The 25,877-nt window shown below is 47.4% G+C and overlaps 1 protein-coding gene across 1 annotated transcript in view; it reads left to right on the forward strand.

Annotated features, from left to right (window-relative positions):
- Window positions 1–25,877, forward strand: part of LOC307206719 (mitochondrial adenyl nucleotide antiporter SLC25A23-like) — a 49,660-nt gene that overhangs the window by 15,483 nt on the left and 8,300 nt on the right. Inside the window, exons 2-8 of the mRNA XM_079960099.1 lie at window positions 2,271–2,397; window positions 13,419–13,506; window positions 13,631–13,742; window positions 21,426–21,584; window positions 23,499–23,651; window positions 23,944–24,051; window positions 25,473–25,640. Of these exons, the coding sequence (XP_079816225.1) occupies window positions 2,271–2,397; window positions 13,419–13,506; window positions 13,631–13,742; window positions 21,426–21,584; window positions 23,499–23,651; window positions 23,944–24,051; window positions 25,473–25,640 (915 nt within the window). The remainder of the gene's footprint in view (window positions 1–2,270; window positions 2,398–13,418; window positions 13,507–13,630; window positions 13,743–21,425; window positions 21,585–23,498; window positions 23,652–23,943; window positions 24,052–25,472; window positions 25,641–25,877) is intronic.

The raw sequence follows: 25,877 nt of genomic DNA on the forward strand, positions 1-25,877 counted from the left end.
TATTTTTTTTCTTGTTTTCCTCCTCCAAAAACTAGGTGCGTCTTGTGGTCTGGTGCGTCTTATAGAGCAAAAAATACGGTAAGTTCTTAACCCGAGGTACCACTGTAGCAGCAGAGAACAATAAGAGAAAGTCTGCAGAAGGAGTTGAAAGTTTGGGCATTCAGAATGTTAAGAACTGCCACAGGAAAAATAGGATCAAAGAAGGAGCTGGCAAGGCAGGCAAACATCACCAGCTTCAAACATCAAGGAAAAGGCAAAGTTCTTAATAATGTGACATTTGCTGTGAAGATACAGTTTCATGAGATGGTATCTGGAGATAGAAACTGGTCCCTGGTGGTGCTCTTTTTCTAGATTCTCATTAACTGTTCTTAACTGTTCTGGTTTAGACTCCAGCAAGCCAGTGTTGAAGCTTTCCTGGAAGTCCTGAAAGTAAATATAGTTTCTCTTCTGTGTTTATTGCATAAGATGCATTGCGCAAGAGATGCCCGCCTAGTTCAAAGAGCATTTTATTGAACGTTACCCTGTTCCTGTTGTATCAGAGGAGGTAAAATGATGTATCATGTTGGTCCACAACCTTCAAAACCTTTTGCAGCATTTTCAATTCATACCTTTGCTCAGGACCAGAGAAGCTTCAGCCCTCCATATATTCTTGGACTCTTAACTCCCATTAGCCCTCCACTGTCCATGCATTATTTTGAAGCTTAAAACAGCCTTGTAAAAGAGGCACATGGCATGATCCCACCCACCCCTGTGCCATTCAATCCACTGATGTGTTGTCTGAATAGGGCTTCTGTAAGAATTCAGAGCTGCTTAAATTAAAACAAGGGAAATTTATCATGTTTCCTGCCCTGTTCAGAATGAGAATAAAAGGACAGAGCCTGCTAAAGGGCCAAGCAGAGGACAGCCTGGCTGTGTGAGAGGGTGGGGGGAGAGAGAAAACACGCAACAAGTTTGTTTGGCCTTGTCCAGTTAAATGATTTTCGGGCTCATGTTTCTTCTAATCTAACCCTCTTGGCTCATAGACAAACATGTATCAAGTGAGAGCGATCGGTGAAAATATGCTAGCCGGAGTGTAAGTGGGGACAGACTAATTGCAGGGGTCAGCAAACTTTTGCAGCAGGGGCCGGTCCATTGTCCCTCAGACCTTGTGGGGGGCCGGACTATATTTTGGGGGGGGGCGAGAATGAATTCCTATGCCCCACAAATAACCCAGAGATGCATTTTAAATAAAAGGACACATTCTACTCATGTAAAAACATGCTGATTCCTGGACCGTCCGCGGGCTGGATTTAGAAGGCAATTGGGCCGGATCTGGCCCCCAGGCCTTAGTTTGCCTATAAAGGACTAATGAGTGATGTTACCACCAAATATGCCCCCCCCCCCGTTTTCCATAGACACTTCCCAGCAAGGTCTCTGATCCCAAAGGACGTCCTTCTCCCCCTCTTCCTGCCAAACCACTTTCAGCCCACTGGTGATGGGGTGCTCTTCCACACAGAAGCAATTCCTTCCACTTAGAAAACTGGTGTGCCAGGAAAAAGCCTTCTCAGAGGCATTTTCTGTTTATATTTTACAGACTCTCACTCGCACTCTTTTGAACCGACCTCACGAAAGCCAGTATGGCAAAGTGCCAAAGGGGACAAGCCACTAGTCAGGAAGTACGGTTCAGATCTCACCTCTGCTATTTGTGGCAATAAGCAGGTCATTTCCCTTTTCAGCCTCACCCTGCCCCACCCCCGATCTGCAATATGGGGGATGATAAACCTACCTTGCTGGTTTGTTGCAGGGATTATAATAAGATACGATATGGGAAGCACTTGGACACGAGTGCTCTGTCAAAAGTTACATGCCATTGTACCAAGTTGCACAGAATATATTTGTGGTATTTTCATGGCCACCCAATCAACGTAGACGCACTAATTCCTAATGGTGTGTGCTCTGGCATCTGTACCCTTTATCTCAAGTACTTGTGCAAATTATTGCAATGAAAATAAATACATGTACCCCTTAAATACAATCCTCCCCACCTACGTCTCTCGTCAGCTATGTATTGTCTCGGCTCCAACATCTGCAGGTAAAGTTAATCATCTATGGTGCAAGAAGTGGGCTGAGTTCTGTAATCCGATGAACAACCACCTAGTAAAATACCTTCCTCATGCAGTGGCTTTGCAGATGTTCTAAAACAGTGCTTCTCCCTTTCTTTGGACTGCATTGTTAAGACTGCAACTCAGTTCTCGCCTTCTAAAACCCACTTTTACTTCCCCTGCCTGCAGGATATCCTACGAGAGGGTGATACAGACCACGACGGGGAGCTTAATTTTGAGGAATTTGCCCGCTACCTCCAGGAGCGCGAACGCAAACTGCTGCTGATGTTTCACAGCCTGGACCGCAACCATGATGGTATGAAAACACCTCCAGCTGCTTCTAGCCCAACCTCTGCTGCAGCCTGGAATGAAAACTTATTTGCTCACTTGTTCTTTTATTTATTTATGGCATGCGCACTCCATTCTTGAGGCCGAAAGGTTCTCGGGGAGGCTTGCGAAAACCAGTTTTGTAAAGATGTTGCTACAAATACCCTTTAGACTCCTTGTGATTTGGCTGCTTTCCCTGAAACACACTTTCACTTACTTTGTTACATTTGCATCCTGTGTGTTATAAGAAAAATACTGCTTATGGGGTATCTAAGAGCCTGTATTCCTGCCAACCTAGCAGTTTGAAAGCATGTCAAAGTGCAAGTAGATAAATAGGTACCGCTCCGGCGGGAAGGTAAACGACGTTTCCATGCGCTGCTCTGGTTCGTCAGAAGCGGCTTAGTCATGCTGGCCACATGACCCGGAAGCTGCACGCTGGCTCCCTCGGCCAATAAAGCGAGATGAGCGCCGCAACCCCAGAGTCGGCCACGACTGGACCTAATGGTCTGGGGTCCCTTTAAGAGCCTGTATAGAGTCCTTAAGTAGGTTCTCTATCGGTAGGAGAAAATAACAGAGGCCAACCAGAGAAAATTGAGAAGCAAACCATCTAGTAAGCCTGATCTTTATTAAATTGTTGCAACAGGGTCCCCCACTCCCCCCCCCCACAGGGAAGGAGGAGAGGAACCCAGAACATTGGTGTGCAAGCTCCTATATAGACTTTTGAAATTGCCTACCCTGTAGCTCAAGACCACCCCTCAAAACATCATACATACATCACAGAAAGAGGTGGTCCCAGCAGAAATTTGAGTGTGTTGCTTCTCTCCTGTCTGCCAGGATACCTGATAATGCCTTATCATCTGATTGCCTTTTCTGGGTAGCCTGGCCATTCCTTTGAGATGGTAAATAGTTCCTGAATCTCTTATGCATATTGATAGTGTGCTCAGCTTAACAGATACTTGCCAGACTGTATTTACAGGGTGGTGTAAGCCCCTACAGTTCAAAGAAATCTTTTCCCATTTCCTTCCTCCTTGCAGAGAAATATTTGAGGCCAATTTGGGAGAGTCAAAATGGCTTCAGGATTGTTCTCCTGCACTATTTCAGACACATGGTTTATATACTTATGTATGTGTTTGCCTTGTACATTTCTAAACATTTATTTTTTATATATATAAGACCTTAGAATTCCTATAACATGTTTCCTCTGAGAAGCACAAGGTGGCATGCATAGAACTCCCCTTCCCCAATTTCTCCCCACAACAACTCTGTGAGGTAGACTATCCTCAGCGATGGTAACTGGCCCAAGTTGACCCTTGTTTGCTTCACAGCTGAGTACAGAATTGAGCGCTCCTTCAGACTGTTGTTTTTTGCAGGTATAATCCACAGCATGTCATTGATGCAATGGATTAGTGGTAGATTGACCCTGAACCATTCACCTATAATTTCACTTTGTGGGATGTTCTGCAATGTCCCTCCAGTGTGACTGCATTATCGCTGCCTGGAGGAACACTCTTGAGCTATGGGGCAAGAGAAGTGGAACAAAACACATGTTTTGGTACGAAAAGCTACAGGCTTTCAGCAGGAATAATCTGTAATTTCAATAATTTTTATTATTTATACTCCGCCCATTTGGCTGGGTTGCCCTGGCCACTGTGGGTGGCTAGGATATTATGACAGGAAACAAAGCGGTATGGTCGCCATGAAACCTTTGCAGGTTCAAAGAGTATTGAAAGTGGAATTGCATGTAACTGCCCTGTTACCATCCTGAGCACAATACATTATGAGCGCACAAAGGAAAGGCTGGTCCTAATCTGACCCTCTAGTCTAACCCCTACACCACAGTGGTTGTCGTAACTAAATCTATAATCATGCAAACCCTGCCCTTTCCCACACCTTCCTGTTTCTCCCACAACAGACTGGGTAGACCCCTTCCTGGCTACCTCCCCCTCTTTTTTTTAATAAATGAGGTTCTGATTTATTTTAAAGAAAAATAAAGAAATCAAATGCCAGGAACTCATCAGTTAAGTGTAACCACATTTTAAATTGTGGCCAAATAGTCCCTGGCTGATGATAGTTGAAAGCGAAATATTTTAGAATTGAATCCTGCCATCCACAAGGCTATACCAGTCATGGGGAGGTTCATGACTATTCTTCCCCTCCTCCTGGGCTCCCCACCCCAATCCTGGAACAAGAAGACCTAACTGCAAAGCTCCCTATTTCCTTTCAGCCTATCATCAGCTTAATTCAGTTTGCACAAGCTTCCCCACACCAACTCCAGATAGTATGTCTTAAAATGTGGGCCATTCTGTGCGTTCCTTACAAGGACCAGTTAAGAGACGCAGATCGAATAATGACCGTGGTGTGCTCCTATACTTCCTCCATTTGGGCCTCACTTGTGCTAGCTGCATGTCAGAAAAGATGGAGGCGCAGGGATAAAGAGCGTAGGAATTTATGTTCCGTGAGGCTGAAGAGAGCCAGGAAGTGCCTGTTCTGTTCTGCAGCCTTGAATAAAGGACGTCTGTTTGACGGCTCCAAGACAAAACCCAGGCATGGTTGGCCTCCCTCCTTGGCAATCTCTGCCCCAAGGAGTGGGTGGCCTTGCCTCCTGAAGCTCTTTCCAATTCCTACCAGATGACTGTAAATGATAGATGCATGAGACGCACTCGAATGCCAGACTCTGCACGGGTCCCTTTTCCTCCCATTCTGGCCTAGTCAGAACAAACTCCCAGGGCTGTGTCTTATACTCTGAGGCATGGCACATGATCCTTGTGGAAGCCAGGAGAGGGGTACCTTCTTGAGGGACACATTTCCTTCTGGGTGCCAAATCCCTGTGGTGGGCAGGACCAGAGGCAAAAGTAGGGAAAGCCAGAAATGTCAATTTACCTTTGTACCAGGTGGCTGGTTTTCACACGCTCCTCAAGTGGGGCCCTGGACATTTTGCCGCTAGAGGCAAACCAGAAAATGCTGGGGGTATGACGACTGTGTGCCAGTCATGTACCCGCTCTTATGCCCCTGCCCCCCCCCATGTGGCAGTGGGCAGAGGAGGAGGGGACCGACAAGCACAGAATGTGAATCTGTCACTTCTCCCAGCTTTCCGGAGCCTGCTGCCCTGAAGCAACTGCCTCACCTTGCCTCATGGGTGGGCCGGCCTGTCCTCAAGCAAGATGCACCGTCAGGGTTCAAGGACACATTTCAGCCGGGCAAAAGCACTCAAGGAGGGTGCAAAGCAGGGATGCTGAGGCACGTGACCTGGGAAGACGGGGTGTGTGAGGGAGGAAAAGTCCTGAAGGGGCGGCTAGAGAGGGTTGCCATCATTAGTGGAGGTTCCAACTTGGGGACTGGTTGGTTTAGCTAGTCATCTTAGAGCTGGCTCATATCTGGCCCTGGAATCAAAGTCCTCCGTATGGTGGGGGCATGACAGCAAGCCCTGAACGTGCCACATTCTTCCTGCCCCCACTCTCCACAAAAAGGGCAGAGGGATACAGAGGCCTCAGTCATACACCTGGCAACTTTGTGTGCCTCAACAGCATTTTCTGTGGAAGACAGAGCAGGTGAAAGGTGGATCACATGAGTGAAGCTAATATTTGTACAGGGACTTTTGCATGTGTTCACCTTGCACTGGGAGGGTGGTTTATGATCTCAAGCTTTAAGTTGCTCCCAAGCAAGGAACCTACACATGGAGAGAGAGAGAGAGAGAGAGAGAGAGAGAGAGAGAGAGAGAGAGAGAGTATGCCAAGTCTTTGAGTATCTGACCCTCTGGCTGAGTCTGCTTCTGCTTCATGTTACAGCCGCCATGTGAAGGCCACATTGAATGGCTGTATGCAGTACACAGAGTGGACTTCCACTTGGATTGATTCCCACTTCTCCATGGGATAAGACTCCCTCCATATACAGAATGACCACCACACGGGGACAGAAAATGCCCTAAGAAATCTCCGTATGCTTATCAACAATGTGTCAAGTGATGCTTGAGGAGATGAGAGAAGGGCTCTTTGTTGCAACAGGGATGAGAGTCACGGCTACACTCTTCACAATCCACAATTGCATGGCAATGACCTTTTTTATGAAGTGGAAATTGCCATGGGGCCATGGGGAATATATGTGTTCCTACTACTTTGGGAGGGATGCGGGTGGCGCTGTGGGTTAAACCACAGAGCCTAGGACCTGCCAATCAGAAGGTTGGCGGTTCGAATCCCCGCGACGGGGTGAGCTCCCTGCCAACCTAGCAGTTCGAAAGCACGTCAAAGTGCAAGTAGATAAATAGGTACCGCTCTGGCGGGAAGGTAAATGGCGTTTCCGTGCAACGCTCTGGTTCACCAGAAGCGGCTTAGTCATGCTGGCCACATTACGTGGAAGCTGTACGCTGGCTCCCTCGGCCAATAAAGCGAGATGAGCGCCGCAACCCCAGAGTTGGTCACGACTGGACCTAATGGTCAGGGGTCCCTTTACCTTTACCTTACTACTTTGGGGGTCTTCCTTCTTAGCCTTCCCCTCCCCTTGCTCTGATTATGATTTCATGTAAAGTGTTACAGCTTGGGTTCACAGTTATACAGTAGTAAACCAGTCTTGCCTTTTGAAAGGCAGACATTATGCAGGCGAAGCTTTCACGGGCGCTGAGGGGCAAAGCTTCGCTGTTAAAAGGCAGGGGAGGAGAGGCAACGTGAAAAACCACCACTGGCGATCCTGCTGCTTCTGAATCGGAGCCCCTTTAGAGCACAGGGTAGACTTGAAAAGTGGGCTGTTAAACGTACGAGATGGCGGGTGAATGTTTGGGACAAAGCTGAAAGCTTGGAGAGAGCACAGACCACAAAGTCAGTGAGTGCTGCAAGCCCGACAAAAATCTGGAATGCACCGGGCTGCTTTTGCCAAGCCTCTCCTTCCCGCATCTAGTACAATCAGTTCAAAAACTATTCCGTTTCTTCCAAAACATGTCTGAAGGGGGCTTGTTTCAACAAGATGACCACCTGCATCTCCTGTTTGGCGAGTCTTCCTGCCTAGCCAGAACTCCAGGGAAAGGGCCAGAAGCCATAAATGGGCAGTTCTGTCTACTTGGAGATAGGAAAAGCCCCCAGGCCCATTTAGTGAAGCATCCTGTATCACAGTAGCCAACCAGATGCCTAAGGGATGCCTAAGGCATCAGATGCCTAAGGCATCAGCCATTCCCCCACTTGTGGTTCTTGACAACTGGTATACAATACAGCCACAGAGGTTCTGAGCCACTGATAGCCTTGTTCTCCATTAATCTGTCTGTTCCTTAAAAAAAAAACAAAAAACCACAGGTTTAAAGACTCATAGGAGACGGGGGCAGGGAGAGAGGCACAGCTCAAAAACTTATTGAAACAAGCCTTTGTCCCATTATTAAATAAATCATAAGCCCATCTGATCCCACCTGTCCTGCTGTGACCTTGCAACTCTTGGCTGACTCTGCAACATGCAGTATACATCTGTAATATTGTCCCAAAGGGAAAGAATAAGAAGAAAGGCATCAGAATGGAAAAAAGGAGGGGGAGAACAAGAGCACAGAGAACAACTGACTGTTCCTTTAAATATACAAAAAAGTTGTCCACTACTCCTGGGGTCACTCATCAGACTCTCAGACCCTCCAAGTGTCCTTGTTTTCCAGGGACGTCCCTGACTGAGTGAAGCTGTCCTGGTTTCTGATTTTATACCAGAATGTCCTACTTTTCCTTAAAGGTAAAGGGACCCCGATCATTAGGTCCAGTTGTGGCTGACTCTGGGGTTGCGGTGCTCATCTCGCTTTATTGGCTGAGGGAGCCGGCGTACAGCTTCCGGGTCATGTGGCCAGCATGACTAAGCCGCTTCTGGCGAACCAGAGCAGCGCACAGAAACGCCGTTTACCTTCCCGCCAGAGCGGTACCTATTTATCTACTTGCACTTTGACATGCTTTCGAACTGCTAGGTTGGCAGGAGCAGGGACCGAGCAACGGGAGCTCACCTGTCACGGGGATTTGAACCGCCGACCTTCTGATCGGCAAGTCCTAGGCTCTGTGGTTTAACCCAAAGCACCACCCGCGTCCCTATTTTTCCTCAGGATGTCTCTATTTTCATTGCAGAAATTTTGGAGGGTATGGAGTTATTCAACCCCCAAGCTGTCAGAAGGCAATCCTGTATAAGGAAGTTTTTTTAACGTTCAACATTTAATTATGTTTTTATATATGTTGGAAGTTGCCCAGAGTGCCTGGGGCAACCCAGTAAAATATGTGGGGTATAAATAGTAAAAATATCATTATGGAATGGGACATCCCTATTTTCATCGGAGAAATGTTGGAGGGTATGGACTCTGTGCACACATGATACCAGAGACAGCTTGTTGATTTAAAGAAAGTTGGAAGTGGTTGGGAAAAGTTTTGCTTCCCTCTTTCAAACTGCCTTCAACCGAAGAAACTATGGTCAGCCTAAACTAACAACCATAATGTGGATAATGATCTTGTTTTGTTTCCGGGAGATGTTTTGGTTTTGGCCCAAATCCAAATGGAGGCTATTAAAGATCCATTAGCCAGCAGTCATTCAACCCCACCCTGCAGTAGTTTCAGGATTTCTCGTTGCCCCGTGCCCTTTGTGGTTATCCAGTGTACCTTTTACACTGTGTGTATATATACATTTGTGTGGAGGCAACTGTAGGCTAGAGAAGGCAGATTTCTCTTAAGCTAGGTTCCAAAAATATGTGTGCTGCTGCTTGTTGGACTTAACAATATGTAGAAACAAAAATTAGAAGAATCCAGTGGATTCAGATGCAGCCATGGCAGCCATTTTCCTTGCCTTTAAAGCTTTGAGCCTAGACAACTGCAATAAGGTTATTCAGAAACTTCAACCACAGTAAAACACCCTAGATATTCTCCAAAGCCTGAACCTGAGCATCTTCCAGAACACTGGCATGCACTTTTATTAGGACTCAAAAGTTTAAACAATTAGTCGGTTAACCTAACTGGGCTAAAACTTAGGTGACTAAAAAGATTCCTTTGATTAATTAGGAAGCAGCCTTTATGTTGTTTTTGTAAGATTTATTATATGTCGTTCATACGAAGGTCCCATATATTATTGTTTAAAGCCAACCACAAATGCAAAGCCACTAATGCAAAACCAATAACACATTAATTAGCAATTATCAGGTAAAGGTAAAGGGACCCCTGACCATTAGGTCCAGTCGTGACCAACTCTGGGGTTGCGGCGCTCATCTCGCTTTATTGGCCGAGGGAGCCAGCATACAGCTTCCAGGTCATGTGGCCAGCATGACTAAGCCGCTTCTGGTGAACCAGAGCGGTGCACGGAAACGCCATTTACCTTCCCACCGGAGCGGTACCTATTTATCTACTTGCACTTTGACGTGCTTTCGAACTGCTAGGTTGGCAGGAGCAGGGACCGAGCAACGGGAGCTCACCCCGTCGCGGGGATTCGAACCGCCAACGTTCTGATTGGCAGGGCCTCGGCTCTGTGGTTTAACCCACAGCGCCACCTGTGTCCCGCTTAATTTTCAAGTAGATAGGGGGAAATACTTGATTCCTTGGGATAGCTCTGTTGATAGAGGATGAAACTCTTAATCTCAGGGTTGTTGTGGGTTACAGCCCCACACTGGGCAAAAAATTATTGCATTTCAGACGGTTTGACTAGATGACTCTTGTGGTCCCTTCCAACTCTACAATTCTGTGAACTCTACGATTCTATAATCCTCTATTTTCCAGAGTTTAGGAAATCACTTAGTGAAATACTGAGCTTTTTGGACAGAACTGATACAGTTCTGCACTCTAATGGAGGGCCAAAAAAACTCTTACAAACTCAGTCCGACAAATCCCTGTTGTCCTTGTTTTAGACAATGTCCACCTGCATTTAGTAAAACAGTATGTTTTCTGTAGCTTCAGGTCAGGCTTTTAATATGCTATATTGCAGAAGATCTAAATCTTCGCCCACATTCTGCCAGAGAGGCACTGCTTGCCAAGATGTACACAGGACATGCGTTTATTTTGTCCTCTGCTCACCTCTGGCCAAACAGGCTTTGCAGGTTTTTGAAACTATACAGAACCTATTCAAAAGTAGAATCAGTGAGGAGCGCTTCCTCTTTCTAGGAGCAAGCACATTTCGGAGGCTGAAAGCATGTAAGGAAGGGACACTTAGCAATGCAGCGCCTCTTTAATACTCAGAATGCAAACAATACATTTTGTGCTACCAAAGTTCTGATACACTATTCTTTCCAATCTCTTGGGCAAATGTGATCATTCTTAAAGAAATTGTTAAATGACCTCTCTCTTGTACAAGAACAGCCAGCTTTTCCATTTCAGTCACACACTGTACTTTCTTCAAGCATTTGGAAACCTCGGGGAGTGCTTCATTTTGTTGTATCTTACTAAAGCAACATGCTTCTCTTTTATTCGGAGCTTAATCTCTCAGTTTCTTTTTAATCTGGACCCCAGGGGCCAAGTGAAGTCTTTTTCTTATCCTCCCCCCTTTAAATAGGCCTCCTTTGGGATATTGCTGTGCATTCCTGCCTCCAGCTTTTCCTCCGTCGTACTGACTGCAGCAAACCGATGGGGAATTTTGGCAAACCAGACATAACCTTTGGGGGAAATGGGAAGCAGAGAGACTGAAATAGACAGACTCTGACTTATAGTACATGTTGGCAGCATCACTTAGTTTGAACTTAATCAGGATTTCCTGATGAGGAAGTTTCCTACCCTGTGCTTTCTTAGCAAAATGAATGCTCCTGCTTCTTCTATATCTCCAGGTAGAATAAAGTTATTTGTGAAGCTGCCCTTGTATGCATACATACAGGGGCAGCTGTATAATAAACACATCAGCTGCGGGCAATAATACTGTTCTGTATCTGCAGAAAGTTCCTGTGCATGCCCTTTTTCTGGTTTTGCTTGCATCCGAAGCAGGGATGGAGAGCCTGTGGTCCTCCAGCTGGTGTTAGACTCTTACTCCCATCAGCCCCAGCCACTACAGCCAATAGTCAGGGATGATGGAAACTGCAGTCCAACTTTATAGGGAGGTCTACCTGAAAGACCTACATTGGCTCCCAGTATGTTTCCGAGCACAATTCAAAGTGTTGGTGATGACCTTTAAAGCCCTAAACGGCCTCAACCCAGCATACCCAAAGGAGTGTCTCCAACCCCATTATCCAGCGCTGAGGGCCTTCGGCAGTTCCCTCACTGCAAGAAGTGAGGTTACAGGGAACCAGGCAGAGGGCCTTCTCGGTGGTGGCACACTCCCTGTGGAACACCCTCCTATCACATGTCAAAGAGATGAGTAACTATCTGACTTTTAGAAGACATCTGAAGGTGGCCCTGTTTAGGGAAGTTTTTAATGTTTGATTTTTATTGGGTTTTTAATACTCTGTTGGGAGCCGCCCAGAGTGACTGGGGATACCCAGCCAGATGGGTGGGGTATTAATAGTAATAATAATATATCATCATCATCATCTAAAGCTTTCTTCATTGTCTGGTACCCTCTTCTGACTATGCTTATTCATGCCCCCATGTTAGCAATAGTCCTTTCCAGTGTGTGCGCACACAACAGCATCTCTGAGATGTAGATATTTGGGAGGGTCTTTTCCAGAACTGTAGGAGGCATCCTTCTTTCTCTGGCAATGGCATCCCCTTGCACCCCCTCTGTAGCCCTCTCTGTCTCTCTTCCAGGTGGGACGCTGGCAGGGGGCTCAGTGTGGGAATCCGAAGGCTGGTATGGCTGCCTGTATGGTGTCTCCCTCCCCACCCTGACAGCATGCACCCCTGGGCCAGCAACGAAATTGCTACCCCTTCACCCACCCACTTCTACCCCTTCAAGAAATCCCTCAAAACCCACTGGGTCCTTTTGCGCTTCCGCAGGTCTGCAGCCCAGGAAGCTGTGGGCACATCTCACTTCCTCCCATTGGGGGACCCTGTAGAACCTCTTGGCATAGCTGTCAACTGTCCCTTATTTGGCGGAAACTCCCTTATCCCAGCGCTGTGTCCCGCTGCTGTCCCTTATTGATGATGTCCCTTAAATTTCCCGGGTTTCATGCTTGCCCGGCTCGGGAAGGAAGCAGCGGCTCGGGGTCCTCCACCTCGAGAGAGCGCGCGCATGAGCTGCGCGTCTCCATCTCTCCCTTTTCCTCCTCAGGGGCGCGTTGTGAGGAGACGGGTGGCGGCGGGTGGGCAGGCAGCCCCTCTCTTGCGAGACTTCCGCCGCACTGCCAGGGGAAGCCAGAGGCGGAGGCGGCGGCTGAGGAGGCGGCCTGAGGGAGGAAGAAGAGGAGGAAAGGATGGGGAGGGACGCAGAAGGGTGGCGCTTCAGCGGCCGCCACAGCACCACAACCACCTCATGCCAGGCTCGCAGGCGGTGTGGGCAGGAGTCTCTCTCCCTCCCTCCCTCTCTCTCGGGCAGGGAAGGGCCGATGGAACTCCTCGTGCCAGGACGACGGCAGCCCCAACGTGCTGCTTAGCATACCCTCCAACCAGTGCAGCATCTTAATGTAATGATTTCCCCCTCTGCATCCCTTTCATAACTCTATTTTTATAAATCATTTTTCCATCCATAGTTCAAATTTTTACTACAAGATTTTTGTCAATCCTACCAATGTATGTAACTCTTTACAATAGCTTTTCAAATAAATTTTAAATTTCCCCCATTCTTTATTAAAGAGGTCCTCTTCCTGGTTTCTAATTCTGCCTGTAAGCTTTGCCATCTTGACGTAGTTCATCAGTTTTGTCTGCCACTCTTCTTTGGTGGGAGTTGTAGACCCTTAGGATCATCTAGTCCAACCCCCTGCAAAACACAGTCAGTGGCAGCAAAAGCAGCATGGCTCCATCAGTGCCAGATTTCTGTATAAGCTAAGCCAAAATCCCTTATTTTGGCTGCTGATCCCTTATTTTCGAGGCTGCTGGTCCCTTATTTTCAAATCTGTAAGTTGACAGCTATGCCTCTTGGCTCCCCAGCTTCTCCTAATCCATCAGTAGCTTAAGATGCACCCTGGCTCCTTCAGAAAGACGGACCCTCTTTTCTTCTCTTCTTGTGCTGCAGGCCACATTGACGTGTCTGAGATCCAGCAAACCTTCCACAGCCTGGGCGTTTACATCTCCCTGCAGCAAGCGGAGAAAATTTTGCACAGGTGAGGCTGTCACTACCCTTGCTTTGAACTCTCACCTCCCTGACCCCCCAGTCCCAGTGTGCCCTAGCCCACACTGGCTTCGCCCCCTTCAGACTCACTCTACTCTGTTTTGTGTGTGTTGCAGCATAGACAAGGATGGCACCATGACCATTGACTGGCATGAGTGGCGAGACCACTTCCTCCTCAATCCGTTGGAGAACATGGAGGAGATCGTATACTACTGGAAGCACTCAACGGTAAACCAGTTTCCTAGTCCTCTCCAGACCTGAGGTTGTTCTGTTCTCCACTGATTCCTTGATTCTCAACATGGAAAAAATAGGGTTATATGAATGGAGATTGCAAGAATGGAGATAGATAGATTAGATAGATGATAGATAGATAGATAGATAGATAGATAGATAGATAGACAGATAGACAGATAGACAGATAGACAGATAGATAGATGATAGACAGATAGACAGATAGACAGATAGACAGATAGATAGACAGATAGATAGATGATAGATAGATGATAGATAGATAGATAGATAGATAGATAGAGATGATAGATAGATAGATAGATAGATAGATAGATAGATAGAGATGATAGATAGAGATGATAGATAGATAGATAGATAGATAGATAGATAGATGATAGATAGATAGATAGATAGATAGATAGATAGATAGATAGATAGATGATAGATAGATAGATAGATAGATAGATAGATATAGATAGATAGATATAGATAGATAGATAGATAGATATAGATAGATAGATATAGATATAGATAGATGATAGATAGATAGATAGATAGATGATAGATAGATAGATAGATAGATATAGATAGATAGATATAGATAGATAGATATGTTGCTTGCTTGCTTGCTTGCTTGCTTGCTTGCTTGCTTGCTTGCTTGCTTGTTTGTTTAATCGTCTTAGTTGTGTTTGACTCTCCGTGACCCCATGAACCAGAGCATGCCTTGGAAACTCTCACTTTCTTCTCAAAGCTTCTCAAAGCTCCGAGGGCCTTCTGGTGGTTCCCTCACTGCGAGAAGCCAAGTTACAGGGAACCAGGCAGAGGGCCTTCTCGGTAGTGGCACCCACCCTGTGGAACGCCCTCCCATCAGATGGCAAGGAAATAAACAACTATCTGACTTTTAGAAGACATCTCAAGGCAACCCTATTTAGGGAAGTTTTTAATGTCTGATGTTTTATCGTGTTTTTAATATTCTGTTAGGAGCCGCCCATTGTGCCTGGGGAAACCCAGCCAGATGGGCAGGGTATAAATAATAAATTAGTAGTAGTAGTAGTAGTAGTAGTAGTGGAAGTACTAGTATGTTCAGGGTTGCCTGGAACAGTGCCTTTCAGTCAACAAATGCCTGGAGTCAGCAGGAATGTTTTAAAATATCTCCTGAAAGCCAGTAATGAGGGAGATAGATGCACCTCCCTAGGGAAAGCATTCCATAAATGGAAAGCACTGTTCCAAGCACTGGGTCCAAGCCATTTAGGGCTTTATGTGAATTTGGACTGGTAGTTCACTGGCAGCCAGTGCAGCACTGTCAGGATCTATTGCGCAGGGTCCCACCAGGCATTCTGCACCACCTGCAGCCTCCAGACCAGGGGTCAGCAAACCTTTTCAGGAGGGGGCCAGTCCACTGCCCCTCAGACCTTGTGGGGGGCCGGATCCACCGTCTCCCGAAAGCAGCCCCCTCCTGAAAGGCCCCCTCCCTGCCTATGCCACTCATGCCGCCACTGCTGCCGCTGCCTTGTCTTCGGCAGCATCGGCGTCCTCTGTCTCAGCGGGGCACAGAGCCCATGCCGCTGCCCTGGGTGACAGAGGTAGCCTCCATACTGCTGCCGCTTCCTTCCCGTCCGGCCACCTTAGCAGGAAGGAAGGGGCGGCACTCAGATGCCGCTGGCCTGGGCAGCCTCCACACCACTGCTGCTTTCTTCTGCTCAGCCGCCTCCTGCAGCCACTGGAGAGCCAGTGTGGTGTAGTGGTTAAGAGCGGTAGTCTCGTAATCTGGGCAACCGGGTTCGCGTCTCCGCTCCTCCACATGCAGCTGCTGGATGACCTTGGGCCAGTCACACTTCTTTGAAGTCTCTCAGCCCCACTCACCTCACAGAGTGTTTGTTGTGGGGGAGGAGGGGAAAGGAGAATGTTAGCCGCTTTGAGACTCCTTAAAGGGAGTGAAAGGCGGGATATCAAATCCAAACTCTTCTTCTTCAATCAGAAGCCGTGCTGCGTCGCTGAAGTCAGTCTCTGTGCGGCAAGGCCTGTGTGCCGCGCCTGTTTAGCGCGGGGACTGACCGAGTGGGCGGCAGGGTTTGCAAGGTTCACGGATTAATGAGCCTAGTGGGCCGTATCCTACCAGCAGAGCTTAGTTTGACGACCTCTGCTCCAGACCATCTTTCAGGTAGTCCTACACACAGCACAGTACCGTAGTCGATATGGGAGGTCATCAGAGCATGGTTAAGGGAGGCCGGACTATCCTGATCTAGGACTGGCCATAGCTGGCAAAGCATTCTAAGCTAGCTATGCATAAGCACTCCTAGCTGTAGAAGCTACATGAGACTCTGCTGACCTATCAGAATCCTGATGTACTGGAGTACTCCCAGAGTATCAATCTGTTACTTTAGGGGAAGGGACATCCCCGCCGGAAGCAAATACCAGGCTTGTACTGTCTGTCTTCTACTTTGTGCTTTTCCACACTCAGCACCAGTGAATAAAAACACCTCATTAAAATGCAGCAAACCTGTAGGAAACCATCCCCACAAGAAAGTTGCCATTGGGAAAAGGCTGCTCCTAGAATCGCCTGTCCCTCAAGGAAGCAGGGAGCGCGAAGCATAGCCAGGAAGCCAAGGATTTCCAGGGAAGAGCAAGGAAGCCTCCTGTGATGTCCCCCCATCTCCCTTTCCACCCTTCCTGAACTCTACAGGAGGCGGGAGGAAATAGGAAGGGGAATAGTTCAGATCTTTCTTCACTGTCCTGTTCCAGCCACGCTAATCTCATCAGCCGATTGGAACAGGGAAGATTAAAGTTTATATTTAAACGCATTGTGTGTCTCTCCCATCCCTGTTTGCCAGACTTTGCCCATAGTGTCAGCTTGGAAGGCCAGGGGAGAAGGAGCTTGGTCACTTTCAAGGCCCTCTAGGCACAATCCTCACCTTAAACTCTTTGCTCTCCGACATGCCCTGTTGAACTCAGATCTGACCATTCCACCAGCATCCCTTTCTCACCTGCTGCACTTCGAGAGAGAGATAAGAGATGGCGGCCGATGGAACTCCAGGTGTTGAGTGCCCGGCACTGAGAGAGGACTGGGGAGCCTGTGGGTGGAATGGGTCAGAGGCCAAGAGCCCAAGCAGTCCTGCCACCATCTGGGAAGATCTCTTGCCCATGATCCCTTTAGATGAGCGGGAACTGTGCAAGAACTCCGCAGCCCTGTGCAGCTTCCATTCACTTCAATATGGTGCATGTCAGAATATTTCCCGATGATTATGCACCAGGCTCCCTGGGGGGGGGGTCTATGTGTGTGCTGTTGGGCCTTTCTGCCTTTGGGCCCCAAAACTCTCGGGTCAGCCCACAGGAACCAACTCCTAGGGGATGAGGTCCTTTCAGCGCCCCAAAAAATATTTGAGGGCGCCTGGCCCTCCCAGAGTTGGAGAGCATTGCCATTCAAATGGTGTGTGAGAGCCATATCTTGTGATTGATTATGCAAGGCGGAGCTTACCTGGGCCTCCCCCTCCAAAAAAAATTTAAATTCAAGTTGCACCCCTGAGCCAACCCTTCCCCTGAGTTCCATTTCTTTCTGACTCCTCTCTTGACATTGGGGGCCAGCCCCCTTCCCTGCTCTGCGTGTCTGTAATCCGCAGGTGCCAATGGGATTGGCTCTCGCACCCAAGCCCCTCCCCCTGATTATCCCTCCAATCCCATTAGGAGATTGCAGGAGGGTTTATCGTGTGCCCTCCTTCTGGTGCCCAGCACTTTCCTGCACATTCCCGGCATGGAAGACCTGTCTCCCGTCAGGAAGGGCCCCGATGGCCAGAGCTCCTCGGGGATCCATGGGAATTCAAGGCTGCTGTCCCTGGCTGAGCTGTGGGAAAGTGACTACAGGCGCCCCAAAGGCTTCGAGTCCATCCTGGGGGAGCATGAGATGGTAGGGCTACGTCTCTGTGGCTGGGACTTTCTTTTCTCCCCCTCCTAACCCACAGGCTGCCTTGAGGTTCCAAGGCATCTCTCCAGAATCCCTGGCTGACATTCCACTATATTTTACTCAGAGTAGACCCATTGGCATTAATGAGTGTGACTAAATTGGATCCATTGATTTCAACAGGTCTACTCTATTGGATCCAGACTCCTTATTTCCTCCCGCCCCCCTTTACCTCTCTAAGCCAGTATACTCAGTTTCCATTGCGTCGCTCAGGACCAAACCAGTTGTTGCCTTGTTTCCTGTGGCAGCTGTGGGCAGATGCTTGTGGTGGTGATAGGTAGCATGGTGACCTCTGGGTGGTGTTGGCCTCCCACTCCTGCAGCCCCAGCCAACATGGTCAGTGGTCAAGGATGATGGGAGATGACCACCTGGGCTACCCCTGCTGCACAGAACCCGTCACTCAGTGCAGAATGAGGCTTGTGGTACGCTGCTTTTGTAGGAAAGAGTAACACTCGAGGGTGTGTCTCGACCCGTTCAGTTCAACAGGTCTTCCCCACTGTCACTGAAAAGACCACAGCGGGAGCTGTTGCCCATCAGAACCTATTCCGTTCTTCTGTCCCCAACAAGCACAGTGCTGTCAGGTTTCTCTGTGTAAAACCTTCCTGCAATTAGTTTGGACGGATTTGTGTGTTAAATCTGTGTCGTATCCCACCCCACACCCCACTCCCAGAGAGCTCACAGCAGCATGCATGCCTCTTTCCCCCACATCTGCTTTATCCCCACAACTCGGTGAGTTAGGTTAGGGTGAGATGTTCCAGGTACCCTACAGTCATGCAGTGAGCTTTGTGGTTGTGTGAAGATTTCAGCCTAGCTCTCCCTGGTTCCTAGACAAACGCTCTAGACAATGCTAGCTAAAATATTTCCTTGTGTCCTGTAACCCAGCCACGGCCTTGCTTGCCTTATTTCACTCTCAGTGAAATATTATTTCTTTAATAATAATAATAAAATTGCACAAATTTGCCATCTCACTATAGAAGTGTCAGTCTTTCCCAGGGCCGGATTTAGGTTTGATGAGGCCCTAAGCTACTGAAGGTAATGGGGCCCTTTATATGTCCAGCTGTCCTTTGCCAACAACAAATTGTCGCTGTATTTTTGTGTTGAATATATGCTATATGGTAATTTATGGACCTAATAGGTATCTAAAGCCATTTGCACATAACAAATAGGAGCCTACACAACACAAAATACAGGCTTTATTTTATTTCTTTTTTATCTTATATTTTGGAAATGTACATCCAGGTTTTTTTCCCCTTTAATTTTTGTGGGGGTCCCCAAGAGAGTGAGGCCCTAAGCTATAGCTTGTTTAGCTTATACATAAATCTGGCACTGCTCTTTCCTTTTGAGAACGTTATGTATGTGTGTGTGTTGTGTTGCTTCTGCTGATATTGCACAGACTTGTTTACCCCACATCTCTCCTATAATAATCACTTCATTATATATATATATATATATATATATATATATATGGGGGAGAGAATATTATATCTATTTAAACCTATCACCCTGAGAAGAGGGAGAATGTATGTAAAGGAAGCTATAACTGCTGGTGTGTGTTCATGCAAGCATAGTGAAGGTCTGGGTTCTCTCTAGCCAAAACAGCCCAGAGAATATTTACCAAAGTGAGGAGACCCAAGGACGTTGGTGCTCTGACGACATTAATATCGACCATGCCTTTTGCCGCTACAATAAGCTCTCTGCAAACTGATCTTTTTTTGCATGTGTCTGATCTTCTGCTTAGTCTTATTAAATCATGTGAGTCCTTGAGCGCAGGAATGTTTTCAGTATTAAACTCCTGCTGCCCTTGAACAGGATCTGTTGCAGGTCATTAGCTGGTTGGTGTAGCAAAGGCTTCTGTGATCTACTGTGATTTACACTCCCTGCTATGGCATGGGCTGTGGGAGGTCCATTGGCAGAATTCTTGGAAGGGAGGCAGGGAAACGTTGCACCCCAGCTGCATGGAATAGAAGAGCATTATAAATCAATCCAAATGAGAAAAAGCCTAAATATAAGGTTGAATATGTTTGCAATTCAATCCTATCCATGTTTGCTCAGAACAAGCCCTCCTCTGCTTACTCCATTGATTTGTAGGACTGCAGCTTCAAAGTGATTTGATTTAATTAAATGATTTTAAGAAAACAAAGTCTCAGGAGCATCTCAGTCATTCCCAGTGTCTTTGTGTTCACTGGCTAGAATGCTGGAAGATAGATAATACTTTATTCGGCTATAAGCCCACAAGGTAAAACAAATCAAAAGATAAAATAGCATTTTACAATCTAAAATATCAACTAAAATATTTCAACGCATAATCTCTTTCACATTATTTACAATCTCTAGATGTACCGTGTTATGGCCTTGAAGATCAAGATGGTGCATAGAGTTTACTGGATTTTTAATAGTCATGCAGCATTCCATGAAGTCTTTTATATGAAAGAACTGAAATCAGGAATCTAGCAACCTGTAATGTTCTATAAGAGTCAATGTCCTGGAGTAGATAAGCTAGATGTAATTCAGGTGGTTTAGCAGCAATTTCCAGAATGATTGAACTCAGGATCCTTGATCGGGGAACAATGTATAAGGGGCAATTAAACAAGATATGATAGAGGGATTCTATTGATTTGTTGTCACATGCGCATAAAACAGAGGTTTTACCGTTAGAAAATCTATTGCTCAGAACATTTGAGGGGAACACATTAAATCTGGCTCTAACAAATGCGAATCTATGCGACGCAGCCGATAAAGTAGACAGATATCGAGGTATCTGGGACATAGATGTAATGCCCTGATTTATCGGGGAACATGTACCTCCACCTGTAGTAAGATTTTGTTGCAAATCTACCTCCTCCAATCTTTGTTTGATGACCTTTTTAGCTGTAATTAGATCTAAATTAAGTATATCGGAAGGAGAGATTCCATAAGACAACAGTTTGGAATGGATTTTTGTTGCCCATGGGTTGGTGAATTCATCTCTCCAAAGGCACTGAATAAGATGGTAGTTTGGCAATTTATGCCAAAGGGACAGCCAATAATTAAAGGCATGTCTCCACATCAGAATCTCTAGGGAGGGGATCTTAAGTTCTAGGCGAATGGCAGAGTTGCTTACACAGGAGGGTAGTTTCAAAAGGCGTCTTAGAAATGCTAGAATGCTGGAAGCTTGGAGCAGGTTTCGTTCTTACTGCACGACTGATATGGTATAGCATTTGCTATCTGACACCATGTAGTATTTGAAAGTTGAGAGGTTATGAGATGGCATATATTACATTTTCCTGAGTCAAAATAAGCAAGAATCCTGAGTCAAAATAAGCAAGAATATTTAAGAAGTACTCTGATTTCAATGCTCAATAGAAAACACCCATTCAACAAAATTCCAGTTTGAAATTTTGAATCTAAAATGTGATGGAAATTGACGTTTTTGGAGCATTTAGAATATTCGCAAATCCAGACCTGGGACTCAGCTATACAGCTGCAAATAAAACGTTTTAAGTGTGTTGCAAAGTGCATTACACAAATGAGACACTAGATGGTGATGGTGAGCTATGGCAAATTCAATATGTTTTTCAAAGCGTTTTTTTTTTAAAAAAAAAACATTTTCACAACTTTTTTTTATATGTGTCTAGATTCCACCCTGGAGGTTGTCTCCTTAATAATAGATGCTTCTTAGTCAAATGTGGGTAGAGCTGCTTGTCTTTTCTTTAGCTTTTTCCTGTTCTGACTGCATTCCTCTGCAGGTCCTTGACATTGGCGAGTGCCTCACCGTCCCAGATGAGTTTTCCGAGAAGGAGAAGAAGACAGGGATGTGGTGGAAGCAGCTCATTGCTGGAGCCATGGCTGGTGCTGTCTCCAGGACTGGAACTGCCCCATTGGACCGACTGAAAGTCTTCATGCAGGCAAGGAGCTGCTCAGAATTACGGAAGGAAGGGAAACAGTATTTCATTCTGCATTGGGACCTGGAATGGTGGCATCAGTTCATGTGGTGTGGGGCAATGACAAACTCAAAAGGGCCTCTGTTTTGTCCCAGAATGCCATGCTGAGGATGTTATGACCAGGGTTTTTTTTACATAGCATGTTACACATGAAGACTGTAAAAGGAGAAAAAGGGCTGCCCCATACAAGCAGGAGCCTACAGGTTCAGGGGTCTTTCCTTTACCGTATTTTTTGCTCCATAAGACACACTTTTTCCCTCTTAAAAACTAAGGGGAAATGTCTGTGTGTCTTATGGAGCGAATGTGTGGTCCCTGGAGCTAAATTGCCGGAGGGTGGCATGCTCCTAAGCTGCTCTTTGGGGCTGGCGGGGGAAACCTGGGTTTCCTCCTCCAGCCCTGGGAGCAGCGGGCAGGCTACGTGCAGATGCGTGCTCCTGAGCCGCTCTTTGGGGCTGGCGGGGGAAACCCCGGGTGCCGGCAGAACAACCAGAGCTTCCCCCGCCAGCCCCAACAAGCTCTGGGAGCAGCGGGCAGGCTGCGAGTGGATGCCCCACGCTCCTGAGCAGCTCTGGGGTAGCCCACGAAGGCTCCGCAGGGTAGTGGGATGAAGGCTCCCCGCTGCCTTGCGGAGGCTTCACGGACTACCCCAGAAGCCAGAACAGCTAGAGGGAGCCCTGCACAGTGCACCCTCTTGCTGTTCTAGCTTCTGCCTTAGCGGCACGAAGCCTCCGCAGGGCAGCGGGGAGCCTTCATCCCGCTGCCCTGCGGAGCCTTCGCACGGCTATCCCTGGCTTCTGCGGGAGGTGTGTCCTATGGTCCGGTGCATCTAATAGAGCGAAAAATACGGTGCCTCCCTGATTCCTGAAATATGGCAGGGGAAACGGCTGTGTAGAATCAGCCTTCACATTGGGTTTACTGGTCTTGGAATTTCACCAAGTCCAAAGACAGCACTCTGATGAGTGCAAGCGATGCTGTTATCTGCAGGCTCGACGACAGCAGAGCTGGCCATTTGCTGAAAAGTCGGCATGTGAATTCAAAACTTATTGCGCCTCTTAGCTTCTGCCCTTGACATTAAACTCCAAGCGAAGACCACAACTCCCTATGGCATGGCTCAAACACATTTTGAAATACCGTGACCAGTGTTTGAAGTATGTTTTGAAAGACTGGCCTTGGGAATTGTTGAAAAAGACCAATCTCTTCGCCCACAGCATTTGAAGATGGCAAATGGGAGGAGAGACTGGATGTTGGGGGAAGTGGACAGGTGCACGCGAGACCTACAGAGCTTATTTCTTCGCAGAAGGTGGCTTAATTTCTGACTAGTGTTAAACCTTATCTGCTCCCCTCGGCAAACCTTAACATTCAGGGAAACAGATTTCATTTATTTAGGTATTGCACTCATATCCCAAGCTTTTTTCCAAGCTCTCCCAGGTCCTAGTCTGACACTCTAACCACTGCACACCATAGAGGACACTGTGTGCAATCAAAGAGTTGCATCAACAATGAAGAAGAACATGGCTGTATCAGAGTCTTCTCCTAGTGTTCCTATTTTTTCCATAGGATAAACGCCAACCTTGACTTCTGTCTGCATCCCTCCTCCTTTCTCCCAGAAAATAGCAGCAACACCCTCTCGGAGCCTTTAAATCTTGCACATTTAGCAATCTTGCCTCCTGTGCCTTCCCAGTGGACTCCATGGTGAAATTTGAGGGGCCTTTTTGGAATGATGCAAATGATACTGGGATGCAGCTCCCGCAACACGCACTGGTTTTTTCATTGATGCCCCAACCCCTGAAAAATGGCCATTGTTACTTATGCTGTCAAGAAGGAGAGCTCTTTTTTCCTTGCCCAGGCCCTGACATTGTGCTTCCATCTTGCTTGTAGGTTCACGCCTCCAAGAGCAACAGTATGAATGTTTTGGGCGGATTGCGAGGCATGATACGCGAAGGAGGCATCCGCTCCCTGTGGCGAGGCAACGGGATTAATGTGCTCAAGATCGCGCCTGAGTCTGCCATCAAGTTCATGGCCTACGAACAGGTACGGCCTGGGGACGGGGCTGCAGCTTTGCATGTTGTCCCTGTGCACGTGTGCACAGCATTTTAATTCCTTTTTAAAAAGTCCTTCATTACTGGGCAGAACAATGAGGACAGTATTTCCCATACCTAAGTACATGGAACTCCACCTTGGGCATGTATTTATTGCAAGAACTCGTCCTAAAAGGATCACGCTTCTTTTACTCAGCTGCATCGCCTTCACTCAGCCCAAAGTGCCTAAGGGGGGAGTTTACCAAATCTATCTGTGGCTCGCAATCCATTACTTATCGTTGCAGATCAAGCGGGCAATTCGTGGGCAGCAGGAAACACTGAGGGTGCAGGAGAGATTTATTGCTGGCTCCCTGGCTGGTGCCACAGCACAGACCATAATCTACCCCATGGAGGTAAGTTTTCTTTGGTAGTAGAGCTTGAGGGGCAAATTCTCATTCTGTTGCTGACTTCATCCATGATATCCACCCAAATGAATGTGAGAACCTAGCACTACAGTGGAAACTCGATTTTTGAACGTAATCCATTCTGGAAGACCGTTCAACTTCTGAAATGTTCGAAAACTGAGGAGCAAAGGGCTGTCAGCAAATTCAACTGAGAAAATTGAAAAACACACAGAGGAAGCCGCTCGACTTCTGAGGTGCGTTCGAAAATGGAAGCGTTTACTTCCAGGTTTTTGGCGTTTGGGTTCTGAAACTTTCGTCAATGGAGTCATTCGAGAACCGATATTCCACTGTAAGGTAAAGGTAAAGGTACCCCTGCCCATACGGGCCAGTCTTGACAGACTCTGGGGTTGTGCGCCCATCTCACTCAAGAGGCCAGGGGCCAGCGCTGTCCGGAGACACTTCCGGGTCACGTGGCCAGCGTGACATCGCTGCTCTGGCGAGCCAGAGCCGCACACGGAAACGCCGTTTACCTTCCCGCTGGTAAGCGGTCCCTATTTATCTACTTGCACCCGAAGGTGCTTTCGAACTGCTAGGTTGGCAGGCGCTGGGACCGAGCAGCGGGAGCGCACCCCGCCGCAGGGATTCGAACCGCCGACCTTTCGATCGGCAAGTCCTAGGCGCTGAGGCTTTAACCCACAGCGCCACCTGCGTCCCTGATATTCCACTGTACTGCTAACTAATACAGGCCTAGGAGAAGTATCCCCTCTGCAGTGCAATTTCTCCCCAGTTGTCCCTACTAATTTGTGGACAGATACTATGAAGACATTGGGATGCGGGTGACGCTGTGGGTTAAACCACAGAGCCCTAGGACTTGCCAATCAGAAAGTCGGCAGTTCAAATCCCCGTGAAGGGGTGAGCTCCTGTTGCTCGGTCCCTGCTCCTGCCAACCTAGCAGTTCGAAAGCACGTCAAAGTGCAAGTAGATAAATAGGTACCGCTCTGGCGGGAAGGTAAACAATGTTTCCGTGCGCTGCTCTGTTTCACTAGAAGAGGCTTAGTCATGCTGGCCACATGACCTGGAAGCTGTACACCAGCTCCCTCGGCCAATAAAGTGAGATGAGCGCCACAACCCCAGAGTCGGCCACGACTGGACCTAATGGTCAGGGGTCCCTTTACCTTTACCATGAAGACATTTGGCAGAAGAAACTTTTGTATTTAAGGGACAGGAAGGTCCTGATCATTTCTTTTTAGTATGGTGGGATTTTATTTCACCAAGTTTCGTTTCAGATGTACTGGTCTCTTTCCCTGTGCCATCTAGAGAAACATGGCTGTCATGATTTCAGACTGGGTGCTGTTGCTTAATATGAGGGGATGACGAATAAAGGAGGGATATTCATGCCTTAGTTCATCTGACTCCCCCTCTCTCTCCAGGTTCTAAAAACACGGCTGACCCTCCGCAAGACGGGTCAGTACTCAGGGGTGGCGGACTGTGCCAGGCAGGTCCTGCGGAAGGAAGGGATCCGTGCCTTTTACAAGGGCTACCTGCCAAACATGCTGGGCATCATTCCCTACGCTGGCATTGACCTGGCAGTTTACGAGGTGAGTGACTGGGCATGGGGTTGGCACGAACAGCAAGGGAACCTCAACATCGCATAATAATAATAATAATAATAATAATAATAATAATAATTTATATCACGCCCTCCCCAGCCGAAGCCAGGCTCAGAGCAGCTAACAACCATAAAAGTAACACAGCATTCTGCTAGTCCTCTGTGAGGAAGGATACTGACCTGGAAGCCTTTTCTCCTTAAAGCCCTTTTGAAAGACACTGCCACC

The sequence above is a fragment of the Podarcis cretensis genome, assembly GCF_951804945.1.
Source record: "Podarcis cretensis genome assembly, chromosome: 17".
Lineage (NCBI taxonomy): Eukaryota > Metazoa > Chordata > Lepidosauria > Squamata > Lacertidae > Podarcis > Podarcis cretensis.